We start from the raw sequence: 22,515 nt of genomic DNA, 5'->3' as shown, positions 1-22,515 counted from the left end.
ACGAAACGTTTTTCGCTTCATATCCTTATAAAATAATCACAATCTTTGACCCGGACCTGCTGACGGCCTGCTGGATGATCTTCATCCAGTTGTTCCGGTCATCCTTGGAAGAGGCGTGCAGCTCGTACATCTCAGGAGGGGTGGAGTCGCTGATGAGGAACATCCCTCGCTCCTGATTGGCTATATCTCTGACGATCAGGTTCTGGAGCGACAGAACCGACGGCTTGTCCTTTACGCAGAGGAAGAATGAAGAAGTTTATTTGCTGTACAGTCTTAATTTTTTTATAGCATGCTCTTTAAAAAGCGATGTATAATCGTTTCGGAGACCTCGGACTCACTCACCAGACAGGGGAAAAAATATTTCTGGTCCTTTTCCTGCACGAACACCAGGATGTCCGTCATCAACAGGACCTGCACGTCTGTGGAAATAAACATTGTTACTGAGGAACCTAAACACTTGGTCTTAATCAGACGTTTTAAAAACACACACGATACCTTTGAGTCTGGAGCCCTGTGCAGGTTTTAACAGCAGTGTTCCCTCGTGGAGGAGTCTTCTCCGGAGCAATTCTCCGCCTCGGAATACTCCTCCACCCCTTACTTCGGTCTCGGCACGTGGGTCCAGGCGAGCCCGGATCTCCTGCAGCTTCTGCGTCAGCTCCAGCTCCTGAACTTGCTGATCAACAGAGCTCAGGAGCTCACGGATCAGCACTAGAGCCTGACTCAGAGACTCGGCTTCCTCCTCGCTCCCTGTGGAACCATAAATGAGATCGGATTAACATTACATCCATAAAATGGTTATAGATCGGCTGATATGCAACCACCTAGAACAGGGGTCAAACCTTTTTCTGTAAGGGCCACTACATTTTCTTTCTTTTTGGGGGGCCGGGTCAGTCTGTAACTACCAGCGTTATTTAAATGTATATATTATGCCTTCTAATCCAAGATTAGTTTATTATGTCATGAACTGACACGATATATAACCTTTGTTTGTGGATTTAGAGAAAGCGTACGACAGGGTGCTGAGGAAGGAGTGGTGATATTGTATGAGGAAGTCAAGTGTGTTGGAGAAATATGTGAGGGTGGTGCAGGACATGAGGACAGTGTTACAGCAGTGAAGTGTGCAGTAGGAACGACAGACTGGTTCAAAGTGGAGGTTGGACTGCATCAAGGATCGGCTCTGAGCCCTTTCCTGTTTGCAGTGGTGAAGGACAGGTTGACGGACGAGGCCAGACAGGAGTCTCCGTGGACTATGATGTTTGCGGATGATATTGTGATTTGTGGTGAGAATAGGGAGCAGGTTGAGAAGAGTCTGGAGAGGTGGAGGTATGCGCTGGAGAGAAGGGGAATGAAAGTCAGTAGGAGTAAGACAGTGTACATGTGTGTGAATGAGAGGGAGGGCAGTGGAGTGGTGCGGTTGCAGGGAGAAGAGGTGGAGAAGGTGGAGGAGTTCAGGTACCTGGGGTCAACAGTGCAAGTAATGGAGAGTGTGTTAGAGAAGTGAAGAAAAGAGTACAGGCAGGGTGGAGTGGGTGGAGAAGAGTGACAGCAGTAGTGATTTGTGATAGAAAAGTATCTGTGAGAGTAAAAGGGAAAGTTTATAGGACTGTGGTGAGACCTGCGATGTTCTATGGATTAGAGACAGTGGCATTGAGTAAAAGAAAGGAGGTGGAGCTGGAGGTAGCAGAGCTGAATATGCTGAGAATTTCATTGGGAGTGACGACAATGGACAGGATTAAAAACAAGTTTATTAAAGAGACAGCGCATGTAGGACGTTTTGGGGACAAAGTGAGAGAGGCCTGATTGAGATGGTTTGGACATGTGCAGAGGAGGGACATGGGGTATATCGGTAGGAGAATGCTGAGGATGGAGCCACCAGGAAGGAGAAAAAGAGGAAGGTCAAGAGGAGGTTTATGGATGTGGTGAGAGAAGACATGCAGGTAGTTGGTTTGAAAGAGGCAGATGTAGAGGACAGAGTGGTATGGAGACGGATGATCCGCTGTGGCGACCCCTAATGGGAGCAGCCAAAAGAAGAAGAAGAAGAAGAAGAAAAAGAGCATATTACTAACAAAACATCAAAACATTTACTTACTTATGTATATGCATATAGTTGGTGGGTGAACCAAACAAATCATTAGAATATGTTAATAATTGGAGTTTGACTGATACTGATAGCTGGGTTGGATCGTACATGGCGATAACCGTTTAATCAACCAATAGTTTTTAAAATGAATACTGGATAAAAAACGAAAACAAATATAATCCATGTAAAATAGTACTGGAATTTATAAAAAAATCTAATAAAGTAAAAAACAGTACTGAATCCTAAAAATGCGCACAAAGTCTTGCAAGTGAAAACAAACAGCACATGCTGTCGGTGATTCACCTCTAGAGGCCGCTCTCGTAATGACAGTGGACCGGAGGCCGGAAAAACTATCGGTGTGGATTTTTGCCGATAGCCGAGAGTTCCAGCGAGCTAACAGTGTCTTGATCTCTATTAATAACTCAGGGGAATATTAGTTTGAAAGCCAACCTTTACTATCAAATACAGATATATGAGTAAAACATATTTAAAATTAAAATATTTGTTTTGTAACCGTTCCAAATTTTGCCATGGTTTGGGGACTCCTGCCCTAGAACTACTCAGAAAGCTCCTGCTATAGCTTTCGACCAATAAGAATGTAGAATTCACCCACACTGCGGTATGCAAACCATCACAAATATTGAAGGAATCAGCGCCTCACCTTTTGTGTTGTCTAGTATGCGCTGAATCAGCACTGGGTATTTGGTGATGCGTTGCGTGACCAGCAGGATGCATTCTTGGACCCCGTGTCGGCGGAGTAGTGATCCTCTACTCACTCGCTGCGTAGGAAACGCAAATTCTTCAGTAAACGCTTATAAAATAGGCCCAGACCCCAAATCCCGATTTTGCGATCATCTCCTGTCACTCACCCGGATAAAGTTTTGGAACCTCTTGTCCCGTGCGAGCAGCTCCTTGTAGAGCTTCACGGCTTTGAGGTGCCGGCTACAGAATTCGGCGTAGCACTTGCGCATCTCGTCTGCGTTCTGGCCTGAAAACTGGACAAGAGGGTCGCGTGGGTGAGCCACTTCCTTTTATATACGTATACCAGAACGGTCTCATCATTTTAGGGCACCTACCTGATCGACCAGCACGTCTCCGAGCTGCTGGATGGTGAAGTTGGTGTTGCTCCCTGACGCCAGGCTGTGGTTCCGTCGGCTCAGCAGCTGGCTGACGAAGCGGGAATGCAGCGCCACCAGCTGGTCGAGGCACGGAAAGACGGCGTGCACGACGCCTGGCTCGAGCAGGACCTCCTCCAGCATGCCGCGCCGAAACACGCCCTCCATGATGCGCAGCGTGCGCACGTGGTGAAGCTCCGTCTGGATCAGCTCTGAATTGACGGAACAGAGGCGTAATTTTTCTCGGCTCGCGAGCGACGTGCTTGTTCCCTAATTAAAAAAGGACTTACCGTAGATGACGTCTTGCCTCTTGATGACGTCTTTGCGGTGAGTCTGCAGGTAGGATGAATCCACCGCTAAACTCCACGAATCCGCTTCGAAGTCGCGGCCCTCCCTCTCCAAATCCTCCAGCATCGAGGCGTAATACACCTCCCCTGTATATGTGTGTGTGTGTGTGTGTGTGTGTGTGTGTGTGTGTGTGTGTGTGAGAGAGAGAGAGAGAGGAGAGAAAATGCAGAGACGTGTGAAAACTCACATTAACATGAAAAAGCTCGGTTATAATACAGTCAGACAGTCAGTCATATTGAATTTCCATGTTACCGTCATCGTTTAGAGACTCCATGGACATGGCCCTGTTCCTGAAGTTCAGCGAGTCGGTTGACTGAGAGAGGATTCGTCTCAGTCCCAGAGGAGAGTCATCGTTCAGATTCCTACAAACAAGCACACAATACATCATGACCAGAACGCATTCAAAATGTCCAAATCCAATCTAACTTTACCCACTAATGTCTAGATCTAATCTAGCTTTACCCACGATCTAATCTAACTTTATACCACCAATGTGTAGATCCAATCTAACTTTATTCCCCCCATGTGTAGATCCAATCTAACTTTATTCCCCCAATGTGTAGATCCATTCTTAATGTATATCCCCAATGTGCAGATCCAATCTACCTTTATTCCCCCAATGTGTAGATCCAATCTAACTTTATTCCCCCAATGTGTAAATCTAATCTAACTTTATACCCCAATGTGTAAATCCATTCTAAATGAATACCCCCAATGTGCAGATCCAATCTAATATAATACCACAAATTTCTAAATCCAAACTAAATTTATACCTCCAATTTCTAGATCCAATCTAACTTCATACAACCCCCCCTGCAACCCCAAGGACAATCTTTATTTCATCCTTTATTTCGAAACAGATCCAGCTTAGTTTTCCGTCAGTCGCTCACCCTGCGATGTTGTTGGTGGAGACGCTTTTGCTGAGGGAGAGGGTGGACCGTCCTCGCCGAGAACCGAGGAGAGACTGGCGCAGGCTGTCGGAGGGGTAAATAGCTGAACTCGGCCTCTCCTTAATGATGGGAGCTGAAAGACCAGAAAACGGAGAGAAAGAATAAATGAAACAAATCAAGGGCAAATAGTCAGAACGTAAATCGACAATGAAAATCAGTGCACATAGAAATACAATAGGAACAGATCGGCAGTCTAGTACGGATGGTCCCCGAGTTGTGATGGCTGGACCTGCAATTTTTCGATCTTACAAAGACGATTGCGAAACGGGAAAAATTTTACAAATAAAAGTTTTGCGTAGCAAGCAAAAGTAGCAGCGTATTCTTACATATACACTGTAAAGTTTACAGAATACGGTACTGTAAATTTCTCTGTTCTGCTAAATAATGTACTAGTATGTACTGAACAATGTACTAATATGGTGAAGGCATCTCCAGAAATCAAGAAAGTTATGGAAGGAGTCTGAAATGCGTTTTAATAGTCCGCGTAAAAGCCGCAACTTGTTTCGTGGAGTTAAATACGATCAAAATCAAAACAATACATAATTATGAACAACACAGTTCTTCAGAACTCCAAATGGCACGTGTGATAAGATCGAAGCGATCACGAGGAATACCCACATCATCTGTTTGTTTGTTTTTTTCCCCCTCAGAAGATAAAGAACAAGAAAAAGTGAGACTGCACGTCACGATAAGGGTCGAGTAGAAACAGATCCTGTTTATCCAGCGTAGCCTGGTATCTCTACCCTGGTCAGAGCCACTGTGCGTGCAAAAAAACTGTACAACCAGCAGGAGACAGTATGGCTCCTCTGATCTACTAGCAGGATGAGAACGGTGTTTGAAGCTCTGCACTGAGAAGGGAGGGTCAAGAACATGAGAACGCGAAGGCAGCTGTTTTGGAAATAAAAGGGAGGCACTTACTTTTGGTGCGTAGGGCCACGTTCTGAAGAGCTGAACTGTTCCGCCCCAGCGCCAACTTCTGCTGCTGCAAAAAAAACGAAAAATACACTTTCAGCTTTTTATAGGTCGTAGATAGAACATGGCAAAAGTTTGTGGACACCTGACTCTAAGATTAGCATGTGCTTTTTGGATTTTTTATTCCCAAGTTACTGTTATAGTATCCATCACTCTTCTGGGAAGATTTGGGCTCAGACAGGCTCAAGGGTGTTAGTAAAGTCACACTTTCGGGTGTTTAGTTAAATAGAAGAGCGTTTAGAAGTTCATTTGCCGCTGAAGCAGTGGAACATCTTCCCAGAAGAGTGGAGATTATTAGAGCTGTAAATGGAAACTAAATATGGAAAGAGGTTTAAAAAGTGCATACTAAACTTATTTACATTTATATTTACATATATAGCATTTGGCAGACACCTTCACTTATTTATACAACCAAAGGTTAAGGGCCTTAATCAAGGGCCCAAAAGTATAGACTTGGTGGTGCTGCGATTCCAAGAACATCTTCCCGAATCTAATCAAGTGTCCACAAACTTCTGTCTATAAAGTGTAGCTGAAATCTCCAGTGTGCAATACATATACAATAATGTGTGATGAAGTATTTCTAGTATTTAAAAAAAATAAAAGCAAAATAAAAAAAACAAATAAAATGATTACTATTCAAAAATTGTCCTTTCAGAATCAGATTTTATAGTTTTTGTGTCGGATGACAGGAAAGTCCTGGATGTACTCGCTCATCCGTACGTCCTGGTGTGTGTGTGTGTGTTTGTGTGTGTGTGTGTGTGTGTGGTGTTTCTGGCTGCGTTTCCGTACCTTCTGCTTCATTTTGGCGCAGTTGGCCAGCGTGTCTCGGCAGCGGTTGTGGATCGTGACGTTGCAAGCTGCAAAACGAAAAACGGGAGGATTGTGAATTATTGGGAAAAGTTTACACGTTAACGAAAACAGTGCGAGGCAAGACTTCCAACGTGTAAAACATTTTCCCGATATTGTTACGTCAATTACAATGTCAACAATAACGATACAGTCGGTATTACTATAATAATATATAATAATAAATCGAACAAATTTTGCACATTTGTTGGTTTGTCTACATTAGAAAAAACAAAAAACTAAACAACAACAAGCAAACAAAAAATAGAAAGATGCGAATGGTTCCAGTAAATGATACACAACTATGTGTTTTCTAAACATCCCATTCCACATTTGGTCCCCAAATTACTGTTAGAATAACCTCCTCTCACAGGAAGATGTTTCACTAGATTTTGGAGTGTAATTGTGAAGATATGTGATCAGACAGCCAGGTAACAAAGTGAGGTTCTGAGGTGAGGTTCTGAGGTGAGGTTCTGAGGCCTCGGGTGCAGTCAGTGTTCACATTCATCCCAAATATGTTTAATAGGGTTGGAGCTCTACAGAAGATCTTCCACTCCATCCCATGTAAAGCATATTGTCATGATGGAACCGGTTTGGGTCTCCTCGTTGAGGAAAAATGAATCCAAATACACCATATAGAATTGTGCGCCTCCAACTTTGTGGTTTGGAAAAAAACGTGTTATGGTTTACGTTATAGTAGCGATAAACGCTCTTTCCCTTGCAAGTCTTTTATTCTCTTACGAATAAAAATTTGGCAAGTCACACAGAAAATCCAAAAACGTCCTGAAGACCGGTCCAAAAACTGCTTTAATTCTAAAACTCGAGACTCCTCCCCCAAAAAACGCAGGATTGCACGTTTCTTATCTGGAGTGTAATTACTACAAAAAAAAAAAACCCATTCTATACAATTGTGTGCCTCCAACTTTGTAGTTTGGGTTTAAACCATGTACGTCTGGAAAAAGTCCCGTGTCCTGATACTTCCATCCGAAACGTGTGGATGATGGTAATAAGGTAATAGCCGGAGTGTTTTCGTGTATAAGTGTGTAAAGAAAACCAGCCGCCTCCGCACTCTCGGCTCCACCATTACACAAACTACATGCCATACGAAATCCCGATATGACCTCACGTGTTTTCGAAACGTCGTCCCAGCGTGAACTTTCGATCTACACAGCTGCAAGCTACACTTGCAAGAAATGATGTGGTGTCAATCACCGGAAAGTCCGCGATATGTTTCACAGTGTAGCTGAAACGAACAAACAAATAAAAAAAACAAAGATATTTTTAACATTACTTACTTCACTAACGCAAAAAAATACAAACAAAATTGACGTGTGTGTGTTTAAGAAATACAATAAACACTTTTAGATGGTTCGTTTTAAGAGAATATATAGCTATCGTCTAGTATTAGTAGTCGGAGTTGTGCAGTCGAGGACATTTTGCTAGAATTGGGAACTAAATTATATGGATAAAATATTGCCAAACATTTGCGGACACCTGATCATAAGTACGGTATGTGCTTTTTGAGTGCCGCATTCCTCGTTTAGTCCCGATTTTCTATTAGAATTCCCTCCACTCTTCTGGGAAGATGTTCGACTAGATTTTGGAGTGTGCTTGTGGAGATTTGTGTTCAAGGGTGGTAGTAAATTCAGGTACTGATGTAGGTAAGGATTTTCATGCTAACACATTCGAAGACATCCTGTACAATTGTGTGCGGTTTGGGAAAGTAACACAGTTCGAAATCAAAGAAAGAACCACACGATATGGACAAAAGTATGTGAGTGGAAGATCTTGAGGTGCCTTGCTATAGAGGTCTAATCCTTGACCCTACACCTTTGGGATGAACGTTGACCTCACCCCAGGCCTCCTCGCCTCACCTCCATCACTACCTGACTTTACTCACACTCTTGTGACTGAATGAGCACAATATGGCCACAAAAACAAGTGGAACATCTTCCCAGAAGAGTGGAGATTATTTTAACAGCAAATGGTCACTATATGTGGAATGGGATGTTTGAAAATGAGTGTGCGAGTGAGTAAGTCAGGAAAAAACGTTAGCTGTGCGTATTTATTGCCATCGTCAAATCTGGCTGACTTCAGCAAAAAAAAAAAAAACAAGCTTTCACTGGAAAAGGCGGTTTGTTCGGCACGTGTCAGTTCATTAGCGTTCGCCTTTTTATGTTGCATCCGAGAGCTTCCCGGGACACTTCACGCAGCTGTGTACTCGTCTCCGCTGCCGATCTCGTGAATCCTCATTCAGAATCAAAGAAATCAGGAACAAAAGAAAGAGCTGCATCAGCTCTCTCTCTCTCGCACTCTTTCGTTTTTCCCAACCCCCCTCCTGCAAATCAGCAGAGCTCTCATTTCTCCGCATTGTTCCAGAGAGCGGGCTTCCTGTGCGGTGTTTTGTAGACAGGAAGTTGTTCTTGTGCAGCAGGAAGTGTGTAAGGGTTGGCAGGAGAACAGTTAACAGGGTGATTAGGGTCAACGGCTGGTTGTGTCAAGGGGGACGAACATGTTTAATCGCTCGTGTCCATTAAATCAAATGAATCGCAATAATAAATTTACCAAAAAAAAACGCCACTATCATTATGTTAAATATTATAACTAGCCCCGTGTTCCAGTCCGTACAACGCTGCCTAACTAGGACGCATATCTGGTCAGATTTACTATTAACACCACAGTGTTGATTCATTTTCGATGTAAATTCACAGAGACATAACAAAATCACAACATCCCGAAGACCTTCGCGTGTCCAAAAACTGGCGTTTTACTTCGAAAATTAGAGAGAGAAAAAAAACGCACAATTGCACGTGCATTTGGAGCGTAAATACTTGTTAAAACTCATAAAAAAAGGGGTAATAACAAATCTTATATGTGGAACTACAATCGGAGCTGCAATATAGTCATTATTTCATCAAAACCTAATAAATCAACAGACCAATCAGATTCCAGAATTTGTAAAATTCTATTAACATAGACATGTGACATATCGAAACGCTCAGCACGGAAGGGTGAGTTGATTGATGGGTAATATTGTGAAGTCATATGACGTCACGTGACGTTTTTCACTCGGCTAGAGAAAATTATGCTGGTCTGACTGAGAAGAATTGATTTGCATTTGTAAAGACGAATCACATTTTATTCAGAATATTGAATTTCAAGTTTGGTAAACTTTTGTTTTCTGGACAATGCTAGGAATTTCTGAAAAGTTTCTGGCTTTACAGACAAAGGCCTGAACTTTGCTCAGAAGTTTTTGTTGCTAAATATAGCCGCGATGATACAGCAGGCATGACACCTTTACAAAAAATCCCCCATGACTATAAAGTAGACAAGACCTAAAGAAAAACACAAGACGAGCCAATTGGTGGTGGTGGTGGGTGGGAGTGTGTGTGTGTTTGTGTGTGTGTGTGGGGAATGAGGTCACTTCCTGAATTACAGATAAAACTGTTATTTTTATCCCAGACATAATGGCTTTGGTGTGATTTCACGTGTCAAGCGTCATCGGCAGAAATGTGAAAGGGAGCCTATGTTTGTGTGCTAGCCATCTTCTGCTCTCAACATCTCTCTCAAAGGCTCCTTTTTCTTCCCATTTATAGCCTGGACATTCTTGTGTCCCCGGCACGGCAAAAAACACGGCTACGTCCCTAAACACTGAGACGCGAACCTCGTCTGTGTGCAATGGGAATTCAAATTTCCAGCAGACTATTTCCAAAAAAAAAAAAAAAAAAAAAACGACACACCAAAAGGACACACCCGTCTGCCATAATGAGGTTCAAAAATGTCCAACATTTTTTCCCTTGTAATAAGAAGCACAGTAGGTCTATTCATTCGCGCGCACTATGCGTCGGTCTGCTACTTGTCTCTCTCGCGCGCACACACAAACTCCACCGACGCTAAATAAACACGCCATGCCGTGAGTAACCAGACGAACAAACTCTATTCATACACATCCTCATCCCTTTGTCCCATTGTCAGCCATCCGGTTTGTCTTTTAGATAAACGGACCACAAATAAAGCTCGCAACATCGTTCGGCCAATCACGTCACCAATCGGTTTATCGATTCACGGTGCGTTTATATTGCTAAACGGGAGGTCTTAGCAAGGTGGTCATTCTCAATTGGTCACAAAGATCATAGGAACATCGTTCAGGAGCCACAAACAAATCACCACGATCGATTCTGGTTGGTCAAAAACTGTGAATGTATAATGAGCATTTATCGAATCAAAACACTGCTCTGTTTTTAGCGCAGCTTAATTACGCTATAAATGAACGCGTATTCGAATTTGATTCACGTTTTGGAACCTTGATTCAATTCCAGTCACAGTATTTCCAATGTGTTAGAAAAAAGAAACCTAGAAATCCTTTTATTTTTATTGCTGAACCTGGATAGCAACTGTAACCGAGTATGGGCGGGGCTTACGATCGGTTCATTAGCTATTCATGGCTTTTCGCACGTTTCTGATTGTAGAAATCGTAATCGGGACGACAAACAAAATCCGCTCGCACACAAAGGAGTGCGTGGGATCAAGAGAATCGAATCCACTATTTGGGCCGCATCCAATCCACCTGATCCCCTTTCAGCACCCGTGATTAAAAGTTTTGGCACCGTCCTAAATAGGTCAATGTTATTCAGAACGCCGATATCAGACGCGAGGGTCATGTGGTAAATCTAAAAAGCTGGAAGAGTTTGTGAGGAAACGCGAACTATTATGAAAGATGATCGCAGCGTGCGGGGGTTTTGCAAGTCGTGTCTGACTCCATAGACGACCATCCCAGAGGGAACTGCAATTCGCTCCCATTACTTGCGACACAAAAGCTGAATGTCAATACCGCTTCCAAAATGGGCCGATCGATAACAGATTGGAGTAAATGAACTCCAGTGCTCTCCGCCTTTCCTTTCTAGCCGTGTGTGTGTGTGTGTGTGTGTGTGTGTGTGTGAGCTGGAAAATGCTGCTATGACAGACAGCGTGTTAATCTCTCACGCTGTCCCTGGATTACATATGACTGGGGGGGAAGAGTCGCAGCTGTGAAGCATGCCGAAAAAATTCTGTAGACAAAAGCGCCACACGCCGCATTAAAACTCAAGACCTTCCCATAATGCAGTGCATAATGGCGCTATTATCATCGCGTGCCAGATTGATAAGACCCGACTGTACGTGATGGGGAGGGGAGTCGTAACGAGCGGCGTCTAGATTCCAGTACGGACACATTTCATGTAAAAGCGTGGAATTTCGACTACTCGTTACACATTGATAAATAATCGTAATAAAGCAACGCATCGAGTCTGAGGGACGTCTGCACGTTGTGGGTTTCTCTACAACCTGGCAAGCAAAGCTGGTGTGAGGGAAAGCAAAACAAGGAGATATCTATATAGACAAAAGAATTGTGACACCTGAATTTTCCAGCCATTTGTGGTTCTTCTACAAACTGTTACCACAGACACACACTTAATTGTTTAGGACGACTTTAAATGCGGCTGCAATAAAATTTCTTCTACTTCTGGTGGAATCGTTTTTTTTTACAGCAGCGCCCCCACAGGAAACAGGTGGATATTAACGCTATCATAACTGGCGTGCCTTTATGCTAATATTCCTGTCACCGTTTAAGTTCAGAGATGAGATAATTTGTCTAAAAACGACTGATATCTCTCTAAATATCAATATCACATTTTTGGGAACCGATACAGTATCGTCAGACAAAATATTGTGATATTCACATGTACAGATATTTTTGTACACCCTTAATCAGAGAATGAATATCCACAAATCTCCAAAAACACACTCCAAAATGTAGTGGAACATCTTACGAGCAAATGTGGAACAGGATGTTCAAAAATCCCATATTAGCAACAACCACTTAAATCGGGTGACGATTCCCTGACGGTATTTTGTTGTATTTCCTTTATTTGGAATAATATCAGAATCTGATACTAAAATGGATTTTTCTTAATAAACCTTCGCTAAACGGAAAAAAAATAGCTTGTATAAAAAACGAAAAACGGAAACGTTTCCATGTGTGGCTGCAGCTATCGATTATTTTAGCGATCTGGTGTTCTGTCGGTTGTTCCGTCGTATCGATCGAGTGATCGGATACGGAGTGCTTTATCTTTATGAAAGCGCAATACTAAAAATAGAAGAGAAAATAAGACAGGTCTCTTAAAATGAACAAGTGATTGGTTTCCGTTTGAGAAAAACGTATGGTTTTATTGCTGAAATCGCAGTCTGTGAAAACGAAACGTATTTAGCGCATTTAATTGCCGTATTACATCGAAATGCGAATATCAATATTAATTAAGAATTGCTTTCAAATGACTTTTCACATTCTGCGGCAACTTCTGTGTTACCCGTCGTGGAGTTCTCCGGAGTTTAGCGGGTGGTGCGTCAGTATTAATGGTCCGTGGGAAAACACGTTGCTCCGTGTGGAGGTAAATGAACTAAACGAAGCATTTCAAGGAATCATTTCAGCCCTAGTGGATATGTATTTATTCCCTTCATAAAACCTGGTCCTAAGATCTGGTCCAACCATTTAGTCGGTTAATCAGCGAATAAAGGTCCACTGTATGCAACCAAACACCGTGTGATCAGTCGGATGTCACTGATTGTCTCAAAAGTAAAGATTAAAATCTAAATCCTTTCTCCTGTGGTGTCATGATTTATTCATGATGCCTGACCTCCTCTCAAGTCCGCTGCCTCCCGTCAATATAATTGCACCCTCGGGGCTGAATCGATAGTCCTCCGAGGGTGTGTCTGGAGATTTGGACTCTGGCCACTACTCTGAATGCCCTTGCTGGAATTCCTATACACGTTTAAAGCAGATGCACCAAAATATATGGATATACACACACACACACACACTCGCACATCTGTCCTGCTGGAAACAGACGCATGCAATTACTGGCTTTGCCACGGGTCCTCCCTGTTTTTCCCCATCCCCCTCTTTCTGCCTCGCGCTCTCTGCCTCTCTTCTACCTCAAAACCACAACGTGTCAAGGTTACGAGAGCAAGTCGAGGCTGATGCGCATGTTAAAAACACTGCAGTGCATGCAGATTACAAATAAATTGCCTTTTTTTTTTTTTTTTACAATTTTTTTTGTGCAGTCATTCCATTTTTCTTACATTAATCTTCATTTCTGTCCTATAATATATCAAATAAATCTAATGTGTAAATAACACTAAAGATGCGCTGTGTATTTTTTCTAAGCTATATGTTATAGTTGAGAAAAAAAAAAGAAAAATCCCCGGAGTCTCAGATTGCTGGTGCACTTCACTCTCGATCTGAACGAGCATATAACAGGATGTCACAATGCATTTAATGGAAACATGTCTCACACCCGGTTCAGCACGCAGCACATTTAAGGTGTCTTTACCATGTCTCGTCACCGGGAAGCGTACCGCTCGGTGTGCAAAACAAACAAACCTTCAACATTAATGCCTCGTCAATCAGTGACATTAATCATCCTATCGCGATGCTGTGATATTAATATTAAACTGATGGACAGGCATAAGATTATGACGGATCGGGTAGGAAGTGATCTCAGAACAATCCTCTCAACAAACATCTTCCTTTCTGCACCATCCCACGATTCTCACAGTAGGTCATATGTTCAGTGGCATATTTGCAATACTGATATTACAGAAGTGGATTAAAGGCTTGCAGTGTTTTGCTTTTGTTTGCAATCCCAGTGTGTTGCAATAGTTTATTCTCTCTCTTTTCCCCTGATCTAGATCTTCTCTTTTTCCTTTCTTTTAGTTAATGGATTATTTGATAAAAGACTAGATTACAGGATTATTATGGGCAAAATCTCTCTCTAATTTTCTCTCAAATATATATATATATACATTCTATGTATATATGTCACATATACATTACAGCACAGTGAAAGTGAAGTGCTTAGAGGCTGGGGTCAGAGCGCAGGGTCAGCCATAAATCGGCGCCCCTGGAGCACAGAGGGTTAAGGGCCGTGCTCAAGGGCCCAAGAATGGTAGCGTGGCAATCCCAGGGCTTGAAACTCCGACCTTCCAATCAGTAACCCAAAGCCTTAACCACTGAGCTCCCACTCCCCCAAATATACATACACATACACACTCTTTCAATCTTAAGTTTAAATTCTCTCTCTCTCTCTCTCTCTCTCTCTCTCTCTCTCTCTATCCATCCATCTGTTTGATAGAAAGACAGACAGACAGAATGTTATGTTATAGTATCAAAAATGAACTAAAAGTCATGGTTATAAAAAAATGTGCTTAAGAATGAATAAACAGAGAGTGGGAATCAATCAATCAATCTATCTATCTATCTATCTATCTATCTATCTATCTATCTATCTATCTATCTATCTATCTATCTATCTATCTATCTATCTATCTATCTATCTATCTATCTATCTGTCTACCTGTCTGTCTGCCTGTCTGTCTGCCTGCATGTCTGCCTGCATGTCTGTTTAGATTCTTTTTAACACTCTGCCCTTTATTCTTTAACTATACATTTTCTTTATAACTATAAACTGTAGTTTATTCTTGGTCTTATGAAGAAAGGAAGGAAACAAATATAAGCTTTTTCTTATATCAGCAGAAAAATCACCCAGACCAGCATTTCTTCTGAAAAGTGTAATTCTCTGCTGCTGTCTCTTCTTCTGAAATCTTTTCTCTTTTTGATTTTTAAACCCCCTTTCCATCCCTCTGCATCTCTCTAATGCTACCAACATCCATGAGCATCATCCATTTCTCTCTATATCTATGTACCTCTCCTCCTTGTCTCTTTGTTTGATCTCGTTTTTTTCCCCATCCTTCTATCTCCCAGCTGTTCCTGTGGCGCAGTGGAGATGGAGGCAGGCGCCTGACACACTGACTCCATTGTGTGTGTGTGTGTGTGTGTGTGTGTGTGTGAGATGCAGAGGGGAGGGTGGAGGGGGGGGCTTGTGTGTGTGTGTGTGTGTGTGTGTGTGTGTGTGTGTGTGTGTGTGGAAGGGGGCGGCTTTAGTGTAGCTGCGACTCAACAGTCGATTGATTTTAGAAGAGGGGTGGAGTGGTTGGTGGAGGGATGGCAGGAGGAAGAACGCAGCAAGGAGGTGGCAGGAGAAATCCCTGCAGTTATCACCCCGGCCTACGAGTCAACTTCGATCGACTGTTATCTGTCTTTTCTTTTGTCTTTTTTTCCATTCTCTCTTGCCTTTTCCTTTCAGAACGCTTTAATTATTCCCGTATTCTTCTCCCCTCCCCCTTTACTCACACACACACAGATCCTACACTCTCTTCACTAGATGCCTAGTTGGTTTGGAAGATGACAAATCGCACATGCTAGTTCTCTCACTCCCTGACACTGGGTGTAAATCTCACACTCGCGCAAACACTTATCCGTGTCGCTTATTAACTCAAGACTGGTGCCTGAAACTTCCCTCGTTAGCATGCAAATCCAAGTCTATTTATAAACCGTTTCATTGACGGCCCATCAACAGTTCGCGATAAACGTTGTAAATGTCGCGCACAACCGACGGGCCATAATCAGCATTTAGTCTGTGATACATTTCAATTCATAAATTTGCCTTTTTCACCCATTACGCCACTAATACAGTATAGTGTAGTGCCGTGTAGTGCAGCACAATACAACCGGAAACAACAGGAGCTAATCGTGAGTCCAGGTCTTGGCACAATATTTCCTGGTTTTTGAACAGCACAAAATAGTATCTATGACATGTGCCGTATACATTGCCAGGAATCAGTTTAGAAAGGTATCAGACTTACTAGTAAGATATTGTACAATATAGTATACCATAGTATAGTATAAGTAGGAGAAACTGGAGCTGATACTGAGTATACACATCGGGTTTGTATATAATATAGTATAGATAGGGATACCGGGGTATAGGGGTATCCTCAACCCCGGTATAGTTGTCTATACTCTATTATATACAAACCTGATGTGTATACACACACACACACACTACATAATATAGTATATTATAGCATAGTATAGGCTAGTACATAGTATACACTGTGTTCATGACATAGTATAGTATGCAATAAAGCAACATTATAGCTAAGGAAAGAGTATAGTGTCCATTATGACATATTTCTCCAGGATAGTAGAGTACTGTTTAGTATAGAACCAGTAACCCATTTTACATATTTCCACAGTATAGTAAAATACAGTATAATACAGTATAGTACAGTATAGTATATTAGTCATGACTATGCAGCATCTGGAACGAGTGTTAAAATGTATGTGTGTGTTGTGTGTGTGTGTGTGTGTGTGTGTGTGTGAGAGACTCACTGGGGCAGCTGAGTGCCTCCTTGGCTGTGATGCTCTTGTTGCATGCCGAGCAGAGCGTGGTGGCCGACACGGTCAGAGAGGTGAAGAGATGACCATTGCTGTAGCGTGCTTCTCTTTCACGCGCCTCCTTCTCCCGCTCCTTCATGCGCTCCTTCTCTTTGTTCTACACAGACACACACACACAGAAAAATATACAGGTAAGATGATCTGGAAGTGTTCTGTCGAACAGAACCTGACCTACTGCTAGAGCATTAGCACAGATTATACACTTTGCATTAACACGTTTTTAACAGAACAGTTTACTATTTTAGGATTTTGTTCACTAGATATTTGTTGTGTAATGTAATAAATGGAACAAATAAAGCATAGAGTTGTTCCCCCCATGTTTTTAACAAGACGCTGGACAGAGAGGTCTGGGCCAGATGGGAATGTCTGTTCCAGCTGTTCGATTTTTCATGCGCTTCAATTTGACCGTACCGACGCACACCACGGCGAGTGCTCGGCTCCATGCTGCGAGAGAAAGTGATTTTTCAGGCTTTCATATTGAGACCTGAGGCGATCCTGCAAAGACATGCAGTCTACAAAAAACCTTAAAGTACATGGTCTGCAGAAAACCTGCAGACACATGGCTACTCAGAAGACCACCAGACACACAGTCCTGTAGAAGACACTCAGTCACATAGTCATGCAAACCCCCCCCTGAAACATGGTCCTAAAGAAGACCCTCAGACATGTGGTTACTCAGAAGACCCCCAGACACATGGTCCTGCAGAAGACCCCCAGACACACAGTAGAAGACACATATTCTTGCAACCCCCAAAAAAAAAAAAAAAAAACCCATGATCCCAAAGAAGACCCCCAGACAAATGATCCTGCAATAGACCCTTAGACACATGGTCCTGCAGAAGACCCCCAGACAAACAGACTTTCAGAAGACCCTCAGACACATGGTCCTGTGGAAAACCCCAGACACATGGTCCTGCTGAAGACCCCCTAGACACACGGTCAGGCAGAAGAATCTCAAATCACACGGTCCTGCAAAAAAAAAACAGACACATGGTCCTGCAGTCCCCCAAAAGACATTCAGACACATGACATGATGAAAACCATCTCCCATAACATGGTCCTGAAGAAGACCCCCAAACACATGGTCATGCAGAAGACACCTATAACATTGTCCTGAAGAAGACACCAGAAACATGGCCCTGCAGAAGACCCCCATAACATGGTCCTGAAGAAGACCTTTCAACAAATCAGGTTTTAACCTCAAAAGCCCAGCAGAGGCACAATCTCCTTTAATGTTTTTGAACTATTGGCAATTTTTTTATAGCGAAGCAGCCATAACAAGAACAAGAAGTGTCTTTCAGACGCTCAGTGTTTTCACCACGATAGATAAATAAACGAACGAAAAACTGCCTGACTTTTTCACGCTTGCTTGCCCCCCCATTGCAAAGCCAAAGCCACCATTTAACCACCATCTTCACAGGGTCAAAAGAGATGCCTTATCCGCCAACAATTCTGTCTCATTATCTAGAATTACAGCATTGAGCAAAATAGGGAAGTCTGTCTGAGTGGAAAAATAATAAAGCCTGTTAAACACAATAGTGTTGCGAGGGAAGTTAAGACCAATCTGAAATCGAAATCATCTTTGGTTTTAATACACAGTCCATTAAACATGTGATCTGCTTCACGGGTTTTTATCTGGAGACTGAACAGTTCAGTTATTCCAGACTTTAAAGCAGATTATCAGATATTAGTAGCAGAGGTTTCAAAAGCTCCATAGTCAATAGGATATATTTTGTACCTTAAACCATAAAGTGAAACCAAAAGTGCATTAATTAACGGGGACTTCCAGGACTTCGCATGAGCTAAAAGATGGAGATATGAAGGATTATTTTAGGGTTATTTGGTGTACCAGCCCGGGTCAAGAGCTGGAGCTGGACTTGTGCGAAAAATGCAAGAGGAAGTCACAGTTCCTTCTCAGACTTCTGCTCGGGCCTGTGCTTTTTTAGTTCGCCGCATGAACCCGTTAACGGGGGTCCAACCGCAGGATGTAATTATGAGGTTATAATTAAACCTCGAATTCCTACGCAAGATGTTTCAGAAACGTTTCGCTCTAATCCCGTTTGCCGAGCGAACGTCCGATTCGTTTGCAGCTCTCACACGTCACATGCAAATAAATGAAATGCTGTGATGGGGCCGCTGAGTCGTTTTAATTTGCAAAAAAAATTCTCTGCTTGTTCTGTGCATTTGCATCATCATGGTTGCAGATAAAATCTTGCAAAGGAAGTATATCAGATGAACTTCCCCTATGAGGGGGTGGAGAGAAGGAGGGGTGGGTTTACCAGGACAACAAGAGGAGGGAGAAGTTATTGAGAAATGGAAGATTTTTCAGTTTGTGCATTTATTGCTTAAAATAAAACACTACGTCCATGAAGCTCTCGGGTTCAACAGTCTGAAAAAACTCTACAAAAATTTGAGTATATTTTAGTACAAAATACTAAAGCATAAGGTGCAATTCCAGTAAAATAATCAACCACAGGTTGGTTTGTATGGACGTTAAGAACAGGACTGGCATGTTATAGTTCTTTCCTAACACAATTACAAACTGCGACACTTTCTTTTCCCGTGAAATGACCTAAAGTTTTGGCGTAATTACTGCTCCAAACAGTCGTTTTCTCATCAACCTGTCTTGAAGTTAAGATGACAAAAGGTTGGGTTACTGTGTAACCTCTGATCGTTAATCCACCTCTGTCATGAAGACTTTCCTGTGGTGGAAAAATTTCAAATAAACATTTTACTGAGACAATCACTGAAAACATTGACCGGCGCCTCAATACAGAACCGTTGACCAATTAGAATCCGCTCTTGAATGCTTTCATGTTAAACGTTGGAAGATCCTCTACACCAATCCAGATATCCGAAATTTGAAAAAGCCGGTTTCGTATAAAAAAACGTTCGGTGTTCACACTTTCGTTTTCAGTTGTGTCCCATTTTGCCTGCCGTTTATTTACTTTCCGGCTCTTTGAAACATCAAATTCAGAGGGAAGGCTCCGTCACGTGACTAAAAACGTTTCAAAAAACGTCCGTTTTCACAGCCTGCACTGCGACGCTAAAAACTGTGTTTTCGAATGTTTCATCCTGAAAGAAAGTGGCATCTCGGTGTGGACGGAAGGCCGAAAGACTGAAATATTATCCCTTGCACCCAATATCAAAATAGTTCTATTTAGTGCAGTACACATGTTTTACCTCGGTTCTCTGGACTGGAATGGAGAGGACTGAGCTGAAATGGATTGGGTGTGCCTTTATCCACTGAATGACATTTAATTAAAGAGGAACATGATTAGAGCAAAAAAAATGCACTGGAAATAACTTGGGAGGCCTAAAACTCTCTCCTCTGGAATGCAATAAATCTGGCGTCTTGTCTCACCCTTAAATCAGTAACCAGAGACTTTAGATGGCATGGGTTCAGCTCTGGCATTCCGGGGTGTACTCCAGAGGCAGAACATGCACAACAGGTCTTAATGAAGCTCAATAATTGATGGTTTAAGTATCATTGAGTGATCAGAAGTAAGACAGTAAGATTTAAGATGGTGTTGAGTCAAGCTTAGAGGTTTTGTTAACACATCAGTGAAGCCTTGTTATAAACATATTTTTAAACTCTGTCAGAGGTTTTCCGCCTCAAGAAAGTCTCCAGTTTTTAGGCATTTTCTCTGTAACATAGGCTGTTTGACACATCACACTTCAATTAATCAAACACATCAAATAATTTTCATGACTTTGAGGTAATTCCACATTAGAATTGTAGAAGATGCCTTTGGATGGAGTAGCATTACATTTTCCTTTTACTTTCACCAAGAGACCCAAACCTGTTCCAGCATGAAGATGCTCCTGCGCACAAAACCAGCTTCATGAAGATGTGCTTTTCGTTTTTTGAAGTGCAAGCTCTTGAGTGACCTCAACCCTATAGCATGAATTGGAACTCTGAGTGGACCCTAGGCCTCCTCACCTTACCTACATCAGTTCCTGATTTTACCAACACCCTTCACAATCCAGTGGAACATCTTCCCAGAAGTGTGGAGATTATTTATTTATTTATTAACAGCAAATGGGAACTTAATGTAAAATGGGATGTTCAAAAAAGCAGGGCAGATGTCCACAAACTTTAATCCATATAGTGTATATCTAGCAAAAGATGGTGTAAAGATAATCTGATGATATATTTACTCTGTGTTCATCTGCTTGTGTGTATTTTACTCAGTCTGGCTGCTAAACCTAACCACTGGCTACGAATGATTATCCAGACAGCGTTTTGTCAAAACAAGGTGGTCCCCCGAGGCAGTGGTTTTCACTTGTTTTGTAACCAGAGACCTGTTTAACCATAAATTAAAGCTTCATGAACTTTCCACCAGTACATCAGGTCTGATCTGGTGCTTGGACCCCTAAACGTTATAACTTTGATAATGCAGATTGTAATCTCCACCACCCCTTGTTTCAAAATCGATAAACTTCAAGGACCCCACTTTGAGAACCAATGCCCAAAGGAGATGACCATTTTGTGCCTCTGCTTTCATTTTATCCCTCTCTCTTTACCAGGCGCCACAGATGAGCACATCTGGCTGGGAGCACTACACTATTGTCAGCACTCTAATCCCCTTTAATGCCAGTATGCCATTAAAATTCCCCTCAGGATGGGCCTGCTGCACTTTCTAAACGGTTCTACAGCTATATTTTGATAAAATAATAATCATTCTGAGTTGCCACAGGAGCTAGCCACAGCATTTAGCCTGTAGAAATTAAACTCTGGTGTGTGGCGTCTGTTGAGAAGGGCTGCGAACCGGTATCGATCCGTGGATCATTTGGTAACAGCCCGCAAAAAAGGAATATTTATTTCGAAAAGTGACCACTTTCACCTATGGTAATTTCACTTGTTTCGGTCGCAGTATTTTTCTATGCATTGATAAATTTAGCTTTCACTGACATTATGGTTAGTTGCGTTACATTTTCATTATATATGTAACAATTACAATTAATAATTGCATCATGTAATCTGTATAATAGTAATATAATATACACATAATTGTGTTTAGATATGCACGTGACACTACGGACCAAAGTTTTTTTTTGTTACTTTTATTAGACTCTTGTGGCCATGGCTGCTCTTAAAATGTATGTACTCCTAAATATAACTAGTTATATATATGTAAAAACTGGCTGTTCTATACTTGGCTTAGTAGGCAGATTTGAAAATAAATGTTAGCTAACCATGTCTGCTACGTACATGCACTTATAAGTAGCACTGACAATAACAGTAATTTAGTCAGATTGCTGCCACTTCCTTTCAAGCATTATTTTTCATGCAGATTCTTTACTGAGACTCTGTTTATCATATCAGGAATTTTCTTTAGGTTCTTCAGTGGAACCTCGATACTCGCGACCTCGATAGTTGGCGACTTTTCATTTGGAACCAGACTGAGAGTAACTCATGAAAAAAATCACCTCATAAATTACATGAAAATGTTTAAAAAACTATTTTATTATGGTATTATTCATTTAAAGTAGTCAATAAAACATTTATGACAAGTAATTCGCATTTTCTGTTGAGTTTACACCACAGTTCATGTACAATTCCCCTTGAAAAAGGAGAAAAAGAAGAGTCAAAACCTAACCATTTTTTGTTACTCGTGAGGGGTCATGGGACGAAACCCCTGCGAGTATCGAGGTTGCTCTGTCTATGAACTCGCCTTGAAAGCTTTTTGAAAAAGCTGTATTTAAAATTGACCTTGTCTTTTTGTTGTTCCTCCAACAGATTTACAATGCAAAGTCGGTCTCGGACACGTGATTGAGAGTCGTGGAGCTCGACGAAAATCAAGTCTGCAACTAACAACATTCATTCTGTCTCAGCACTGCAAGTATTCAGGGATTGTAAGGTACGAG

At 42.0% G+C, this 22,515-nt stretch overlaps 1 protein-coding gene across 4 annotated transcripts in view; it reads right to left on the bottom strand.

The window, feature by feature from the left end:
• arhgef2 (rho/rac guanine nucleotide exchange factor (GEF) 2) overlaps positions 1-22,515 on the bottom strand; it is a 61,864-nt gene that overhangs the window by 5,130 nt on the left and 34,219 nt on the right. For all 4 annotated transcript variants that reach the window (XM_046876248.1, XM_046876249.1, XM_046876250.1 and 1 more), the window contains 12 exons: positions 16,579-16,741; positions 6,255-6,322; positions 5,412-5,475; positions 4,434-4,566; positions 3,796-3,905; positions 3,486-3,629; positions 3,157-3,407; positions 2,950-3,075; positions 2,742-2,859; positions 496-747; positions 343-419; positions 57-229 (listed from right to left, as the gene is read on the bottom strand). In XM_046876248.1, coding sequence (XP_046732204.1) covers positions 57-229; positions 343-419; positions 496-747; positions 2,742-2,859; positions 2,950-3,075; positions 3,157-3,407; positions 3,486-3,629; positions 3,796-3,905; positions 4,434-4,566; positions 5,412-5,475; positions 6,255-6,322; positions 16,579-16,741 — 1,679 coding nt within the window. The remainder of the gene's footprint in view (positions 1-56; positions 230-342; positions 420-495; positions 748-2,741; positions 2,860-2,949; positions 3,076-3,156; positions 3,408-3,485; positions 3,630-3,795; positions 3,906-4,433; positions 4,567-5,411; positions 5,476-6,254; positions 6,323-16,578; positions 16,742-22,515) is intronic.

The sequence above is a fragment of the Silurus meridionalis genome, chromosome 20 (genome assembly GCF_014805685.1).
Source record: "Silurus meridionalis isolate SWU-2019-XX chromosome 20, ASM1480568v1, whole genome shotgun sequence".
Taxonomy (NCBI): Eukaryota; Metazoa; Chordata; class Actinopteri; order Siluriformes; family Siluridae; genus Silurus; species Silurus meridionalis.
The sequence above is the reverse complement of the archived record's forward strand: the minus strand, read 5'-3'. Positions and strand labels throughout refer to the sequence as shown.